At 37.8% G+C, this 18,807-nt stretch overlaps 1 protein-coding gene and 1 pseudogene across 5 annotated transcripts in view; both read left to right on the top strand.

Moving 5' to 3' along the window:
* The window catches only part of MAP2K5 (mitogen-activated protein kinase kinase 5), a 289,315-nt gene that overhangs the window by 33,947 nt on the left and 236,561 nt on the right, over positions 1–18,807 (top strand). For all 4 annotated transcript variants that reach the window (XM_080670938.1, XM_080670940.1, XM_080670939.1 and 1 more), the window contains exons 4-6: positions 5,198–5,267; positions 9,623–9,663; positions 10,646–10,713. In XM_080670938.1, coding sequence (XP_080527064.1) covers positions 5,198–5,267; positions 9,623–9,663; positions 10,646–10,713 — 179 coding nt within the window. The remainder of the gene's footprint in view (positions 1–5,197; positions 5,268–9,622; positions 9,664–10,645; positions 10,714–18,807) is intronic.
* On the top strand, positions 7,141–7,510 carry LOC308253952 (large ribosomal subunit protein eL34-like; annotated as a pseudogene). Its single transcript has one exon. The product of its transcript is annotated as a large ribosomal subunit protein eL34-like (transcript).

Genomic DNA, 18,807 nt, shown 5'->3' with positions numbered 1-18,807 from the left:
GGGACTGGGAAGGGTGTTTGGGGCAGAGAAAAGAGTAAAGGCTTAGGTGAAAGGATGCCTGGTGCATTCAGGAGGAGCTACCCATGATTCAGTGTCTTATGAGCAGTGAGGTGGGGAGGAAGGGAGGATATGAGGTGAGGTTGGGAAGGAAGGTGGGCAGATCATGGAGGGCGCCAGCTTGAGGGATTTGAGAGGTGGAAAGATGCAGAGTTAATAAGACTGCTGATTGAGTGTGGGGAAGAAGGAAAGCTAGGTGCTCTGGATTACTTTCAGATGTCTAGCTTGGAAAACTAGGTCACTGTGATGTCATTTACTGAGATAGTGAACCCAGATGGCAGAAGACAGGTCTAAGGCATGTGGGAGGGGTGTGAGAGGTAGGGACCTGTTGAATCTGAGGCGCCTGTGGACAACCAATTGGTTATGTACCGAATCTTAGAGGAGAGGAATCTGGGCTGGAAATAAAGATTTGTGATTCATCAGCTCCTAATTAGTCTCAATGACTCCTCTGGTAATTGAAACCTTTGAAGTGGCTGAAGTTAACTCAAGGAGAGTATAAAATAAGAAGAGAAGGTTGATGAAAAACCATGGGGAACTCCAGCATTTAAAGGATGGGTGGGTGTAAAAAACACTTACAGGAAACGGAGCACAGTGGTTAGGGAGGTAGGAAAGCCAGAGAGGGTCACTGAAGAAGGAGGGAAGGCCCCTTGTCAGCACAGGAATCTGCAGTGCACCATGCTGCCTCATGTATCCCCAGCCTCTGAAAGATCAGGTGACCTGGCCTAACCTGTACAGGGTATGAATGAGGAAGCAAAGCTCTCCACCAGCTCAGCAGCCCACCCAGGAGCCTGCTTTATCTAGTTAAATGTTTTGTGTATGAGAAATATCAGATAATTTACCTTTTGGCTTTTAAATAGTAAACATACATTTCTTTTTTTTTTTTTAAATATATTTTATTGATATTTTACAGAGAGGAAGGGAGAGGGATAGAGAGCTAGAAACATCGATTAGAGAGAAACATCGATCAGCTGCCTCCTGCACACCTCCGACTGGGGATGTGCCCGCAACCCAGGTACATGCCCTTGACCGGAATCGAACCCGGGACCCTTCAGTCCGCAGGCCGACGCTCTATCCACTGAGCCAAACCGGTTTCGGCTAAACATACATTTCTTGTTCTGAGTGCATGGACTAGAATGAAAGAATTATTTTTCTTGATTCACTGATAAAGCCTTTGTTTTGTCTGTGCAATACAGGGGTGATGATCCTCACAGAGTAGGATAAGGCTGTGACAAATTAAATGAATAAATGTAGGTATGTAATACTGAGCCCAACACAGTAGGTATTCAATGAGTGATAGTTGTTTCTCTGTGTGTGTGTGTCGCTCTCTCTTTGTCTCTTCTCTCTCTCTTTTAATAGAGAACTTGTGCCTTGTAAAATTAAACTGCTGTTTTGGAATTCAGGTTTTTCATATGGCAGATTTCCATGAAGAAAAAAAAATGTTGTAATTGATTGAATTGTGTTTTTAGAATTAGAATTAGGTTTATAACAAATAGGAACACTGTTTGATAAACTTGCAAACAAAACAAAGCCAAAAATTGTTCCTGCTATCCCCTTGTTGAATGTGGCCCTCTGTTTCAAATTAATTAGATTTTTGGATAACTGTGCTAAACTTTGTCACATCCTTATTAAGATTGTTTAAGGATTTTGAAGAACATCTCAAAGGGACTCTGAAACTAATCTGAGTCTGGTACTGGAGATTCCATTAGCAATCACAAACCTGATTAATCTTTTACTCAGTTAGCTGATTGATTATTGCTGCAATTACTGCATGTAACGGATTCTGCAAGGGATACCAGCAGGAAACATTTTGTAACTGCTGCTGATGTATTCAGGTTGAGCACAACGTTTTATACTTTTTATATAAAATTGCTTCTGTATTTTTAAATGCTGGAGCATTTCTACTCAAAATGCTGTGCTTAATATTTTTATAGTATTAGAAGTTTCACTTTTTAATTTCGCAGTTACTATTAATGCATTACAGTTTACAAAGTGCCTTCACTAATTCTATTCTGCAGTTTAATTTTGAGCTTTACAGTAACCGTGTGTCATAGAGTAGATCTCTTTACTCTCATTTGGAGGAAACTAAGGTCCACGGAGGTTAAATGACTTCTTGGAGGCCACTAAAAGTTAATAAGTGGCAGAGTCAAGACTGGACCCCATTTCGAGCAATACGTAATTATCAAGCACCTACTATGTGCAGGGATTTGTGTTAGGAGCAGTGAAAGCCAGGTTAGAATTACAGAGACGAATCTCAGGAAGTTATTTAGATAAACTTCAAATTATGACTTCATTAAAGTTATAACGGTTACTGTTATTTTTCTGTCTGACCCATGTGAAGCATCTTGGCATACGAGATTTAGGCCTTTGGTTGGTTGGTTGTTTTTTTTCTATTTGTTTTTGTCTAGTAGAAGTCATCTTTGTCATTGTTTATGTTTTATCACTATTTGGAACAAAATTGGAAAGAATCCCTTTATAGGGAGAATATATAAAAACACTGAGAGGATCAAGATCTAAAAATAACTTGCTTTGCAGCTTATTAAGTGCTGTCTTATATTTTCTTGTATAAGTCCACATTAATCCTGTGCTCAGAAGTGGCCAGTACTGAGACTCCTGGGTTTGAGTCCTCTCCTCCTCCAAGTTCCTTGCTTATTTCACTAGGCAGCATAGGCCTGCTCTGTGCCAGGAAATACTGCATGTGGCCCGAGTTTTATCCATGGCCCTTAGGGAATGCCGTGTAAGTAGTAGCCTGAGCTCCTAGGCCTGGTGCCTTGTTGGCAGCCTCCTGGTCCTCAGCAGGCCTGTTCCTCAGAGGCCAGTTGCCTAGAGTAGGCCCGCACCACGGGTTTAATTACCATCCTTTATAGTTTATCCTTGATGGTGAATTACTTTGCCGTGTGGAGCACAGATTCTCTGTTAATACAAACACAGATCAAAATCAGTATTTCAGCAGGAGAAAATGTTCCCTGAGTTTGGAAGAATTGTAGAAAACAAAAAACAAATTCTACTTGCTTTGAGGAACTGGCCAGTGGCATACTTAGTATCATTACTGTGACTGAGTTAATCATACAATCCAAAGAGATGTTTATAGGTTGCTAAAAAAGTCTTACAGTGATTATAAAAATATATATAGCTTTCCAGTTGATTTGGCACAGGTTTGAAATGAAAGGGAAATCATTTTTTAAAATTTCTTTTGTGAGGTAAATAAAGTTGGAAAACAGGTCAATTTCATGCATGCAAGGTTTTATAGTAGGAAAAAATGCATTGCACCTGTTCTGACCCTTTACATTTGAGGTTGTTTTCAAACTTGACCCCAAGCACCAGTTTCAGACAACGCTATAATTAATTTGTTAGATAAAGCATAAGGATATTTTATTTGTTTTGATTTCTAGGACTGTGGTGAAGTAGTAACTGAAATTACTAACTTATTGTACATAGCAGTTAATTAAAGAAAAGCATTAACTATAGGAGAACACCACCACTGCTGTTGTCTTGTATCAGTATAAAAAGGCAGTAATTTTTTTGACAGCCACTGATTGGAAAGTTGCTTGCAGCCTTCCAGAAGCAAGGGGGTACATGCTGTGGATCAATAACCGGCAAATTTCCCATTAAAAAGAATACCTGAGCAATGTTCCAAATAGCCACTGGCATCTTAATTTTCCAAGGAAACCTCAAACACTGGTGTGCCGAGGACAAGTCATTTTCGGACAATTTTTCCAGACTACTTGTTAACAGTTATTGCTGTCCCAAAAGGTTGACAGCCTACATGATTGATATTTCATTTACTTGTCATCACTGTTTGAGTAATAGCGACACTATATTTCTGGGGTTTTAAGGAATATAGTCTCCTGAAAGACATCCACTTTAGTATGTATTCTGGAGAGTACATCGCATATGTTTTTGCTGTATGTATGTAAGTTTTTACATACATAGAAAGAGAGGATCGGTTTCCTCTACAGTTTGAAAGCCCTTGGAGAGCAGAGTACACTTATATTAGTCCGTATCTGTAATAAATTCATCTTCACTTTGTTTTTAGGGCAAAGAGCCTTAGACTTGTTAACTTTTTTATTTCCAAGTTGATGTAGAATTTAAGATGTAGAAATAAAGAATTACCTTATTCTAAGGGAAACAAAAAAACTTGATCTTATAATAATTTAATGTACATAAAAGCAATAAGAAGACAAAAATCAATATCTTCTCAAAAGAAACTTTGAATGTCAGCAAATAATGATCAAGGAAGAATTTTCTGAAAATGTAGTAGTTAAATAACGTGTTTTAATTTAAAATAGCCCCTCAAAACACAAAATCAGAAGTTTTCATTGTTGATATTTTGCCACCAAGAACATCACTTTGTTGTTTGTCAAGTGTTAAGGAAGCGAGGGCACAGAAGCGGTTTCCAAGTTAGATGGACATAAGCTCATCGACTCTCATATTAAGGAAAATGGGAATCAGACTATAATATAACCTACTGAATGGATCTGTTTTTGAAGGAGCGTGAAAGCTTTTTCACTTGAAACTTTATTTTTTGTGCCCAGAATTTTAAAGTGAAATTTGATCTATACTAATGTGTTTTTAAGATTAAAGCATAAAAGGTATGTTTGTTTGAAACTGGGCTGCCTTTTTATCAAATTATCCTATCATCTTTGGATGAGTCATATCTTGTTTACTTGTTCTATAGTCTCTATTACTTAGTTTTTCATGATCTATGCATTTTATACCCAAATACGAGTAATGTTTGATTAACTAACTGGCAAAGAGGTCCAAGCTAAATGTGAGGCATCTTCATTTTGCTTTGCAAAATCCAGGGGAAAAGAATAAGAAAGCATTCCACTAAAATGCCTTGTGTTATTTTTAATACAGTTCATTTTCAAAATACTTCTATAGATCAAATACTAATCTAAAGTCTTAATCAACAGTTTTGCTTTTAAAGATAAATGACAGTGTGGAGGATAACACTATACTGGGCTTTCAATCCTGAATATTCACTATAGTCATTTTAATGTGCAAATGGGGACAAAGTAGTCCCGAGGCTGATATATATACACCAGCAATTTACAAAAGTACTATGAATTAAGCAACCCATAAGTGCCTGTTCCAGTATTCATACATTACTGACTAATCTCTTTCTATAATCTCTTTGCAGTATTATTCCACAGTAATGGAACAGCAAGTAAATGGACAGTTAATAGAGCCTCTGCAGATATTTCCGAGAGGTAATGTTGAACAAATTCTAATCAACAATGATTATTTCAGTAAACTGTTTCATCAACAGTTATGTTTTCCAAAGGTTTAAATGCACATAACATGATGTTTAGCTCTTAATTTGAAAAAACAAAAAAACAAACAAACCACAAAAGAAGTATTCATTATTATGGGGATTGCAGGCTATATTATAGTTATGGCAGATAAAATATCTAATTTACTAGAGTAAATTAAACTAACTAGATTGTTTTTTTGTTTTTGAAGTACATATTTACATTCGCTTAAAGAACACTTGGGAGGTCCACATGGTTTCTAAACCAAGGCAAATGAATGACTTTAATTTTGAGTATTTATAAATTGTGACTCATGATGATAGTCCAGGCTGCTGTTGTGGAGAAAGCTTTCAGCTAGAACAGAAGCCAAGGTTTACCGAGGACTTTAGGAGAGAATTTTTGGCAGAATGTTTGGAGCTTGTTTTTTTTTTTAGGGTGGCTTTTTCTAAATAAGGGAAAGTTCTCATAAATGGAAATTATTAAGTCTCCAAAAATATAAGCTGATTGAGGTAAGTCTTGGTGAATCACTTGGTCAAATAATTTGCTTTTTTCCCTTTGTCATTACTAGCCTTATATCAGATATGATTGTTCACCTGTATATAAACGTTCCCTCAAAATTTGAATAATGGAGAAAAAGAGCAGTTTAATTATATAAACCATTAAGTCTTTTACCCATTATACATTGTCCCACTTGGAATCCATGTTTTCTAACTGATGGAACAGATACAGAAATTCTCTAAGTAACTCTTCTAGAAATAACTTAATTGGAATAATTAAAAGTTAAACTTACCTTCGTTAACTGATACTATACAAATAATCATGGTATGAGTTTTCCAATTAAACATTCTAGACTTTACCTATAACACTCTGAAGTTTGAATGGCTCAATTAACTAGTAGACTCTTTTTTTAAAAAAATATATTTTATTGATTTTTTACAGAGAGGAAGGAAGAGGGATAGATAGTCAGAAACATCAATGAGAGAGAAACATCGATCAGCTGCCTCTTGCACACCTCCCACTGGGGATGTGCCTGCAACCAAGTTACATGCCCTTGACCGGAATCGAACCTGAGACCTTTCAGTCCGCAGGCTGACGCTCTATCCACAGAGCCAAACCGGTTTTGGCTAACTAGTAGACTCTTATTTGCATTGATAAAGTCTCCAAAGGCAAGTGACTCGGCCAGTCCACAAGAGCTGGGTTAAGAGCGGTGCTGCTCTTCTGGCAATAATGTAGGAGGTGGGATTAGGAGTACTTAGTAAATTATTAATAATAACTTATTAAAGAGCTAAGTAAACAAAATTGGGCCATTGACAGTGTGTCTGAAACAAGAATTATGATTAATCTAATTGTACTTGAGGACTAAAAACTGAAAGAAAAGAAATGTTGCCATTTTTGTATATTAGTCCAATAATAAGGATGCAGATTGTTTTTTAATATTTTTAGTGACTGGAAAACTTGGTCAAGTTTCAACATTGTTTCTGTACAAGGAATATTTTTTCTTTTGCAAGCAGTTCTGCCAGTGTTACTCTCTATACCATTGTGCCCCCTCCCATGATAATAACAACCATTTTCAGACATCTGCTCTCTTCCGGTACTAATATTGCTGTGTTATTATTTATAATTCTCCCAACAGTTTTGCCTATTAGGTATTATCGCTTTCATTGTATAAGTAAGAATATTGAAGTTCAGGGAGGTTTAGTAATTTCAGAATCACACAGCTTATAGTGGTTAATGTACCCTTTGAATAAGAATTTTGTTTATAATATAATTTGCTGAAAGTAGAAGGGCAGTTTTCCTCTCCCTTCGAGGACGGTGACTTCAGGCATGCACAATGGTCCAGCGTTTGACATACCATCGAGGCTGTCCTACAATACGGCCTGTAACAAAACTAGACTGCCTCGAACTCCTAGTAGTAGAATTGTTTACCTTTATGCCAAGAAATTGGGAAAGCCCCCAAATCTGCATGTGGCATGTGCCCAGGCCAACTGGGTGGAGTTTGTGCTGTGAGACCTAAAGTTTTAATGAGGTTGTTTAAAACGGTGAAACATGTCAGCAGAGCCTGTGGTGGATCCATTTGTGCTAAATGTGTCTGTGACAGGATCAGGCGTGCTTTCCTCATTGAGGAGCAGAAAATCGCTGTGAAAGTACTGAAGGCACAGCACAGAGTCAGAAAGCTATTTTTTTTAAAGAAGCTTTTTTGAATAATAAAAGTAATTAAAAGGCAAAAAAAATGAAAGCAGAAGGGCATATAAGTTAAAATATTAGTGGTGTGCATGGGGGAAGTTTGGAGGGGTTTGTAGGAGTGTGGAGAAGAGTGAGGTAGGGACAAGATACTGAAAAGAAGAACGTAAATGAGATGTGAGTATCACATATATTCCTAACACAGAACTGATTAGGCTCCAATAAATTATTAAATAAAGTCCTTCTGTGCCAAATTCAAATTTTTAAAAATATGAGACTTAGTTACTCTACCCCCCATTGTACAACTCTTTTTAGTTTTTTGTAGTCTTGCTTTTGCTTACTTATGTACATCACATATAGATAAATGAGATGAAACAAACTTATACAATCAGTATATAGACATATTGGATATATTAACTGGGTCTATGTAGTTGGTTAGAGACCCTCAGACCTTAGATTCTGTGGTCAGGCCCCATGTTAAGAATTTCTGGACTGAATAAGTGAGAAAGATGGGAGATAAAGTTTCTGTTCTAGCACCAGATGTTCTCTTCATTCCAAGTAGGACAATTGCTTTGGATGGTAACTCACAGCTCATGGCTACAAGTCCTCTCTGTTGTTAAAAAAATATGTTAAATGTTAATAAGTATGAAAATTTACTAGCTTTATAGTAACTTCTGACTCTACAACTTATTTAATATGGGGTTACTAGGTTTTTGTTTTGTTTTGTTTTTTAATTTATCTTTATTGTTGAAAGTATTACATATGTCCCTTTTATTCCCATATTGCCCCCTCCACCTTACCCCCACCCTCACACAGGTCTACCACACTATTGTCTGTGTCCATGAGTTACCAGATTTTCAGTCAGAAAGGTTTGGAATTGAGGAACGAGGCAGATGTTAAGCGATAAGAATTGATGCCTGTCTCTATCTGCTTAGTTAGCCACTTATTAAATAAAGCTTATGAATGCACTGGGTACTTTGGTGGAAATACTCTGAAATATTGTCTTAGAAAGTATTAATGGTCCCTGAAGGACCAAGCATCAAATCTATGTAACTGTTGTTTTGTTCAAAATTTTAATTTCCATTTTAAGGAAAGAAGATTTGGAGTCTTACTTTTAATGTATTTTGGGGGGGAAAATAAAAATTCTTTATTAAGGTTTAGATATATTTTCTAGGAAAATAACAATAAATTTGAATATACTTGAAGTATATAAATTTAAAGCTACTGATGTGCTTTGTAATTATTACTCATATTATTATTATTAAACAGCTGTATTTCTTGTTGTCAGAAAAAGGAAAAATACATGTACATCTGAGAGAGGAGAAAAAAACTCAAATTCATCCTTCCCCAAACAATCTATCAAAATTGACAGCCCCTTAACATATAATATGTAGGGCACTGTAGTTTTCAGATGGAAGCAGCCTATAGCACGGGCAGGAAGCTTTTCTATTTTTAACATTTGATGAAGAAGCATTTGCTGAATTGGAAAAATACTAACCTCTAACTCAGTGTGGTGTCAGGAAATTAATATTATTTTTCTTGGCACAGCTTTATCTTTAGACTTAAACATTCGCATATGTCAAGATTTGCAAGAAATATAGTAAAATTAGTGATATCTCTGTATTTTAATAAATTTGATTGCTTATTGCTGTGCAGGCTTGAACATTCTATCTTTGAATCTCTAACAATCATTTTGGCTTTAAAAGACCCTTCTTCTACTCCTCTGGCTCCTGTCTACCCCCACCCCAACCCCCCCAAAAACCTAGCTATTTTCAAAGTAGTTTAAGTGATAGCAGATATACAATGTAGTAGAGTGAGGAAAGATTGCAGAAATTTAAATTATGAAAGGAATGTAATCATTTTAGCTCAGTTAACTTGATTTTTATATGTTTTAAGCAGAAATTGGAATTTATATAAGGAGGTGTCAGAAAGCTCTTTGCATTTATAAATGCTCACTCCTGCAAGTTAAAAACCCTGGTTCATAATTCCCACTTTGGGTCTTGGGAGCCACTTTTCAATCATTTCTCTCTGCTAATTTTGGTGTCACCCTCATTTCTTTTTAAACGATTCATTTTGAGCAAATTTGTAAATGGCCCTGATGTGTTCTACAATTTAGTCAATTACTGTTTCAGCCTGCAAGCCTCCTGGGGAACGGAACATACATGGCCTGAAGGTACGAATTTCAATAATTGTTTCAGTAAAGTTAGATGGATTTGTAATGCTGTGTTCCACTTATTGAAATGTCAAATAAAACTGCACTTTCTCAAGCTCTGACAAGCAATCTTTTTTTTTTTCTTTTTTAAAATGGGAGGTGGAGGGGGATTCATCCGTAGTATTTGCTTAATATGTGTATATATTTGGATACAAGGATTTTATTGCTATATATTTTATTATTTGGAATTGTTTTGTTGGTCTCTTTCTTCAGAATGAACCTGGGTATTGGTCTCCACAAAGATTTATTTGAGTGAAAATATAGACTTCATTTCAGTGATTAATAAAGCACATAAGCATAGTGCCCACAGAATACCCCCTCTTCTTTTGACATATTTATGCTAGAAACATATATCTATTTAATGTCTTTTCATTGTTCTGTACATTTCAAATTCTCGATTTCTGTTTTAAGGCTTTACATTTGAAGGAAAATTTAGCTTTTAGGTTTTAACATTTTATAATTCATTACTTGGACTTGATTTTTTGTGAATATGGAACATTCTACAGTGTTCTGCTTAGTTTTAGAGCTGGAAGAATATGACAGCTTGAGGTTCACCACTAACCCCTAACGTATTCTTAATGTACTTTTTTGAACATATGGGTCTTGGGTTTTTGTATATGAAACAGAACAAAACAGTAAATGGAATTTTTGCTCTAGAATTAAATTCAATTACAGACAATGAATTGAAAATTTTTTCCTATTTATCTCTTATTTTTCTCAGCACTGTTTAAGTATTTGAATAGTGATAGTAATAGAGTATTATGTAATATACAGTTTGTATAGTTCTGTAACCTATATACTAAATAGACTCCAACCATGGGTCTGTCTAGCATCAAACTAATTAACCTTCATAGTGAAATGAGAAATTTGTGGCAAATTATAGGTTAATTAGAACTGTATCCTCAGAATGTAAAACTGATCAAGATTCTTTCTTTACTTGTAGGTGAATACCCGGGCCGGACCCTCTCAACACAGCAGCCCAGCAGTCTCAGATGCACTTCCAAGCAATAGGTGAGAGCAAGCGAGTAAAGCATGTTCATAAGCATGATTATCTACAAAGTTGGGAGTGGGGAAGAGGTGCATGGGATATCACCTCTTTTCTATAAAACCAAAAAAAATTGTATTTTTTTGGTCTTATAGAAGAAATTTGACCAGTTAGGTTACCCTAGCTAGCCACATATCAACCAAAGAGAAAGGACCTCATAGGGAAAGATGAAATTCAATATGTTAAACTGTTAATTTTGGTCTATGGAATGGTTTTCCTTCAATTACCAAATTATGCAGAAAATTCAGTGTCTTTGACTATTTCATGCCTTGATGATCTGGTTTATAAATTGTTCAATGCTTCCATCTTTTAGTAGTATCATTATCTATTAACATCTTAACCAGAAAGAGACAAGGAAAGAGTAAAGTGGTAAAATTTAAATTGACCAGCCATGTTGTTCATTTTTGTATCTGGTTGCACAGGAGATTGAAGCTATTTTGGAAGGAAGATAATTTTCATCAACTCATGCTAACATTGCCCCACACTGTGATGGGTACTAGAGACTTGAGCCTTTCAAAGTGTTTTTCTGACAGGCTTGAGAACTTCCAGATTATCACAGTGCTCAAGTAGAAGGAGTGACCTGCTTAAGTTGGTAGAATTCTAGGTCATCTTTGTTATACTAGTACATTCAGTTATTTAGCTAGTAAACATATTGTTGTACATACATACCTCAGAGATATTATGGGTTCCATTCTAGACCACCACAATAAAGGAAATAATACAATGAAGCAACTCACACGAATATTTTGGTTTCCTGGTGCATATAAAAGTTATGTTTACACAATACTGTAGTCTATTAAGTGTGTAGTAGCATTATGGCTAAAAAATATACATACCTTAATTAAAAAATACATTATTGCTACAAAAAGGTAACATCATCTGAGCCTGCAGCAAGTCCTAATCTTTTTACTGCTGGTGGTTCTTATCTTGATGCTAACAGCTGTTGACTGATCAGAGTGGTGGTTGCTGAAGGTTGGGGTAGCTGTGGCAATTTCTTAAAATAAGACAGCCGTGAATTTTACCACATCTTCCTCTCAGGAATGATTTCTCTGTAGCATGTGATACTGTTTGATAGCATTTTACCGACAGTAGAACTTCTTTCAAAATTGGAGTCAGTTATCTCAAACTCTGCCAGCTGTTTTATCAACTAATATTATGTAATATTCTAAATCTTTTTTGTTATTTCAACAATCTTCACATCATCTTTACCAGGAGTAGATTCCATATCAAGAAACCACATCCATAAGGAACAACTCCGCATTTGTTTAAGTTTTATCATGAAATTGCAGCAATTCATTCACATCTTTAGGCTCCACTTTAAATTCTAGTTCTCTTGCTATTTCCACTATATCTGCAGTTACTTCCCCCAGTGAAGTCTTGAACCTCTAAAAGTCACCCATGAAGATTGGATTCAACTTATTCTAAACTCTTATTAAAATTGATATTTTGACCTCTTCCCGTGTATCATGAATGATATTAATGACATCTAGAATGGTGAGGGTTCAGATCCATCAGAAGAACCACTGTCTATGGCAGCCTTACAAAATGTATTTCTTGAATAAGAGTTAAAAGTCATGATTATTCTTTGGTCCATGGGCTGCAGAATGGATGTTGTGTTAGCAGGAATGAACACAACATTAATCTCGTACATCTTTATCAGAGCTCTTGGGTGATCGGGCACATTGTCAATGAGCAGTAATATAGGGAAGGAAATTTCTTTTTTTTGGTACAGTAGGTTTCAATTTTAGTAGGCTTAAAATATTCAGTAAACCATGTTGTAAACAGACATGCTGTTATCCAGGCTTTGGCTGTCCATTTATGGAGTACAGGCAGAGTAGATTTAGCATAATTCTTAAGGGCCCTAGGATTTTCAGAATGGTAAATGAGCACTGGCTTCAACTTAAACTCACCAGCTACATTATTTCCTAACAAGAGAGTCAGCCTGTCCTTTGAAGCTTTGAAGTTTCCATTGACTTCTATTTCCTGAACACGTAGAGGCCACTATAGGGTTATTAATTGGTCTAATTTCAATATTGTTGTATGTAAGAGAATTGGGAGGCTGGAGGAGAAAGAGACACACATAGGGAATGGCCAGTCAGTGGAGCAGTCAGAGCACACACATTTATTAAGTTTGCTATATTATATAGATGCAGTTTATGGCTCCCCAAAACAATTACAATAATGACATCAAAGATCGCTAATCACAGATCACCATAACAAATAATGAAAAAAATTGAAATGTTGCAAGAATTACTAAAATATTGCAAGAATTACTAAAATGTGACTCAGACACAAGGTGAGTAAATGCTATTAGAAAAATGGCACTATAGATTTGCTCGGTGCAGGGTTACTGCAAATCTTTACGTTGTAAAAAACGTAGTACCTGCAAAGTAAAATAAGGCAAAGTGCAATAAAATGAGGTATGCCTGTATTTGAAGATGATCCAGAGAAGGTGATTGCTCTGTGTGTATGTATTCACATCAGTGACTGACAAACCAACATCAAACCAAAAAAAACCCCTTCCATTCTGTGCCCAAGTTTTTCTGGGTTTAAGGCTGTAGCCAGTATTTGCACAGCCCTTTATCAGCGGAGATGTAGTTTAGGCTTCTGCTTTCCCTTCCATACCTCTTCTTCCCCTCTTAACCCTGAGTCTTAGTGTTTTGTTTTGTTTTTGCCAGGGGACTTTACTGTAGGTAATATAAAGTCTCTGCTCTGACTTTATCTTTACTCCTGTCCCCTCCCCAAAGTCACTTCCTTGATTGTAGTGTCATTATATCTACCCACCAACTTTCCTGCTACAAACATACTACTCTTAAAGTATGGTTCCTTCTTAAGCAATTCATTCTGTCTTAAAATACAGCCTGGTTATTCACCAGTGAGTCATCTGTCTTGTGATCATGGGGTAGATTTTTTAGTTCTCATCCAGGGGCTTGACCTTGCCAGGCAATGCTTTGTAGCTTCTCTCTTCCTACTTGTTGGACACGTGAACCATGGTCCAACAGAGTGGAGGCATGGGGACTGAGGGCCACTCATTACACTCAACTCATAAAGGTCAGGGCATTTAATTACTACCACTACTTGCAGAAAAGATATTTACACAGGCTGACCATGAGCCTTGAGGAAAAACCAAGATTTTCCTTGGTGTTTTAGGTCAAATTTTATCATTTTATAAAGAGAGGATAGAATTGAAAAAGATGGCAAGACAGAAGAAGAATAAATTTTCAGTTCTCTCAGGTTTGGTTTTAACATGAGTGAATTAGCTTGGTTTTTTAAGAAGTATCATTTATACTCAGAGTATTATAAAATCTTTGGGTTGGACAGAGAGTGTCTGATCTAGTGGTTCTCTGCCTTTTGTTGAAGCATCTTCCCTTAGGCTATGACAGCCTCTCAAATCATAACAGTTTGCTCCAGTAGTGATTTCTATTATGGGAGGAATGCAACTTGAACAAGTCCTGCATGTGATTTTAATATGCCACCTTGGCATGGCCTTGTTCTGTGCCTCATGTTGATAACTAAACAACTTTATTGAGTGTCTTCAATTCATTAGGTGCTGTCCTACGCATTAGGAATACAATGTGTTCCTTGTCCTTTAGAGCTTGCTATCTTGTAAGCACACAGACCCTCCCCCAAATCCAAAAATACAAATAGCTATCTATACTAATAAAAGGGTAACATGCTAATTAGACCAGGAGACCTTCCGGGAGACCTTCTTGATGTCCTTCTGGACAAAACCATTGTGGCGGGGCCGAGGCAGAGGTGGTTAGGGGTGATCAGGTCTGGAGGGGAGGGCAGTTGGGGGTGATCAGGCCAGTGGGAGGGGCAGTTGGGGATGAGCAGGCTGGCAGGGGTGACCAGTTGGGGGTGAGGGTGGCAGTTGGGGGTGAGCAGGCCTGCAGTGGGGGCCAGTTGGGGGCGAGCAGGCTGGCGGGGGGCGGGGCAGTTGGAGGCGATCAGGCCACTGGGGGAGTAGTTGGGGGCGATCAGGCCAGCAACAGGGGCAGTTGGGGGTGAAAAGGCCAGCGGGGGGGGGGGCAGTTGGGGGCAAGAAGGCAAGCAGCCAGAGTGGTTAGGGGTGATCAGGCAGGCAGGCAGGTGAGCAGTTAGGAGCCAGCGGTCCCGGATTGCGAGAGGGATGTCCCCCGAGGGGTCCCAGATTGGAGAGGGTGCAGGCCGGACTAAGGGACCCCCCCTCCCATGCACAAATTGTGTGCACCGGGCCACTAGTATTTTATAATTAGTTTGGAAACAAACAAGTTTTGAAGAGAGAACAGAGTAGGCAGGAATTTGTTTAGATTTAGATTGCATGCTCGGAGAAGACTCTCTGGGGAAGAGTGACATTTCCCAGAAGGATGAGAAGGACTAGCTGCATCAAGAGCCAGAGGAGGGCACTTCAGAGGCAGGGGAGAACATACGTGAAGGCCCGGGGTGAAAAGGAACTCAGCATATTTGTAAGTAGGCCAATTTGGCTGTGCACAGGGTGGGGTGCTGAGTTGAGGGGAAGTATGGAGAGAGAGAGGAGAAGAGTAATAGGGGTGATGGGCGGAAAGGAGATAGACAGGAGCCAGGTCATGCAAGGTCATGTGTTTGAATTTTCCTCTTAATGTATAAATGACTTTCAGTAGGAGAGTGCTTTGGCCAGCTCTGTGTTTATGAAAGACTCTGCCTGTGGTGTGGAGAATGAGAGGAGAAGCCCCAGTCTAAGCCTACTTTCCTTAGATGCTTGACTTCTGCTTTCCAGGTGATCATCCAGACTCTTCCTGAACATCTCTATGGCAGGAATGCTCTTTATTCGCCAAGGCAGCCTCTTCCGTTTTCATGTAGCTGAATCACAGAACACTCTTTTTCATGAACTGAGATTTGTCTCCCTTTACTACCCACTCAAAGATTTGGTTTAGCCATAGAACAAGGCTGTTCTCTCTTCTAGGTGATAACTCGCCAGTCGTCTTCCCTCTAAACATACTTCCCTGAGATTTCCGATCTCAGTGAATTCTCCCATATCTACCCAGCTGCTTACCCCAGATGACCTGCCAGTCATCCTGCACAGCCTCCTGGGGTTCCCTCAGCCCCACATGCAGTCATTCCCTACCTCTGAATCATTCTGGAGTCTTGTCTACTTGCCAGCACCCCTGTTGCTACAAAGTTTGTTCAGGGTCTAGATCATTGCTACATCCTCCCAATAGTTTTCTCCCTCCAGTCTTGCCCCATTGAAGTCCCTCCTGCACACTGCGGTCAGAATTGTCTTGCTGATGTGAGTTCTAAGCCTATCATTCCCTCTTTTACTGCTTCTCACAAACTGCAAGGAGAAGTGTACCCTCATGGCAGGTGAGCAGTGGCCTTTTACAAGTGGGTCCTCTGCCCATGCTGGCTCCCAGCCTGCCACTTTGCCCCCTCTTATCCGACATTCCAGGTCTGCTGGTAAATGCGTGGTGCCCTTAATGGATCACGTTTCCTATCACTACTGGGGGTTTTCACATCTGCTGCCTCTTTCCTGCTTTGCTCCTCTTTAAATCCCCTTCTTCACCTTCAGTCTGGCTAATTTTGGTCATCTTTGAGGAACAAAACTGTTATCTTTTAAAAAACCATCCCTGGTTATTACCCACTTCCTGGTCTATACCAGGTACCCCTTCATGAATTCGCATAATCCCCTGTGCTTGCCTTACTATAACAGTTAGCATGTTGTATTATAATCTCTGTCCCCTGTAAATTCTGTACTCTTTGAGGACAGTGACTATAACTTATTCATTGTCTAATACCCAATTCCTGGCATAATTCTTGGGATATAGGAGATAGTAATGCTTGAATGAATGAACAAACTAATTTAGATTCCCTTTAAGTCTTTTCTCTGGATTAAATTCTCCCAATTCATTCAGCTTTTCTTTAAAGCCTTTTTTTTTTTAAAAAACTGATTTTTCACAGAGAGAGAGAGAGGAAGGAGGAGGGAAAAAGATAGAAGCATGGATGAGAGAGAAACATCTATTGGCTGCCTCCTGCACGCCCCCTACTGGGGATGCAGTTCTGGGCATGTGCCCTGACCTGGAATCTAACCAGTGACTTCATGGTTCATGGATCAGTGCTCAACCACTGAGCAACACTGGCCAGGATTATTCAGGCTTTATGACATTATTTCTAGTCCTCTCACCCTTTTACTCTTCTTTGGATGCCTCAGTGTCCCTCTTAACGTGTCATAACCAGGTTATAATTGTATCACATTTAAATTTTAAAAAGACTTTAAAAGTGATTTTTAAAAGTCACTGTGACCATACAGATAAAATATAGAGTAAACTGGGCCACAAAGAAAATTTCAGAATACACAGATATAATTTTTTACCAGACAAAGCTGGTAGCCAGATATTGGCATAATGAATGAAATCAGCTTTTTCCTCTGTTACTCTCAGCGCATGAATCCGTCTTTGCTTTAGGTGGGTGGCTGTTTGTTAAATTGAGTTTACTAATCCACATGGTGTTCCTAGGCCATAATTACAGAATTTAAGTCCCATTGCCAAAGCAAAGCCTTTCTCCAACATATTGGTTTTTGCCTTCTATAAAATTAGAATGATTAGACTTTCTATCTACCTCTGGTGTTAGAAGATTGATGAAGTTGTATTAAGGAATCACGTTTTGTTTCTTAGATGAAAGGTATTTTGTAAATGCAGTGAATCAAAATGTTATTATTTCAAGTTGTATAATAAAATGGAATATCTGTGGAGAAACATTGCCTGAGCATTCTTTGGTTATTTCTGTTTTTACAAAAATTGCAGCTATTAAATTGGGAGTCATCTATGGGAATAGAATGATCTAAATGTTTTCCAGGGGAAAAAAAGTATGAGTATGTGTTAAGAGAGAGAGACTAACTTTGAGCAAGGTCTATACCTTAATTTTTTTAAATATAAATTAGGAGTAACTATACCCCGCAGGACAGTTTTCCTAAACTAATGCATAGGGATATAGTTATTGTAAGGATTAAATCAGGATAATAAGTAATAGCATTTAGCACAGTGCCTGGCATGTGGTCATCACTTAGTAAATGTTAGTTGCTATTTTTTAATTTTTTTAACTGGACTGACTTTAGGCAGTTATTTATTTTTTTATATATGTTTCAGCTTTGGTTCCATTCTACAAAATTCATAACTGCTGCTTCAGTGCGTGAATTCTTAGATTTGGGAGGACATTGTTAAAGTTTGGAACCCTTGGTTGAGGTCGTGTTTTATAAAATCAGGGGAAACTAGAGATTAAAGCTTCATAGTCTTCATTTGACCATAGCAAAAGTTTAAGAAGTATTTAGAAAGAAGGCTGATTATTACTTAGAATAGTGTGTGTGTGTGTGTGTGTCCAACATATAATAATAGCCAGAACAATTATCACTATTTATCAAACATATGCCAAGTCACTGGGCTAGGTTCAAGCGTGCAAAGGGAATGGAATATATAGATAGTTGAGTAAGATGTGGTCTGCGTTCTCAGGGATCTTTCAGTTTTGGGGGAGGTGTGGTAGGTTGAATGACATCTATCTACACAGATGACTAACACAGGGAGAAGAGTTACTTTGGAAGTCGAGGTTCAGAGAGAATAAATAAATAACCTGTCCCAGAGCACACAGCTAGTGAGTACCAGGATTTATTTCCACTACACATTTGCTTCCCAGGAAGTGAATTTTAACTCTAATGATAGTAAAAGATCAGGATTTAAATCATCTTATCTTTTGAAGTTCTGTAACCTTTGTTTGATGTGAACATTCTAAGAGTACATCATTAAGTACTTTGTATTTAGCAGATAAAGAGTCCACATAAAATAGCCACTGAAAGGCTACCCAAAGGCAGCAGAACTAAGCCAAAAAAAGTCACAGAAGTAGTCTACAATATTCTATCTTCATTTTGACTGTAGGCCTCTTTATTGCTTTAAATTACTAGTAGGGTTGCAGTCACTTTATTAATAGTTTTGCCATTTGGCCAGTTTCTTTTGAAAAAATATTATACAAGGAGAAGGATGTAAAGAGTATAGTCTCTGTTTATATGTTTTTACTCTGGAATTTTCAATGGTGTTCAAAGATGTCGATGATCTTGC

The sequence above is a fragment of the Plecotus auritus genome (assembly GCF_963455305.1).
Source record: "Plecotus auritus genome assembly, chromosome: 1".
In the NCBI taxonomy this organism is placed as follows: domain Eukaryota; kingdom Metazoa; phylum Chordata; class Mammalia; order Chiroptera; family Vespertilionidae; genus Plecotus; species Plecotus auritus.
Note: the sequence above shows the minus strand (reverse complement) of the source record. Positions and strands in the feature narration are given on the sequence as shown.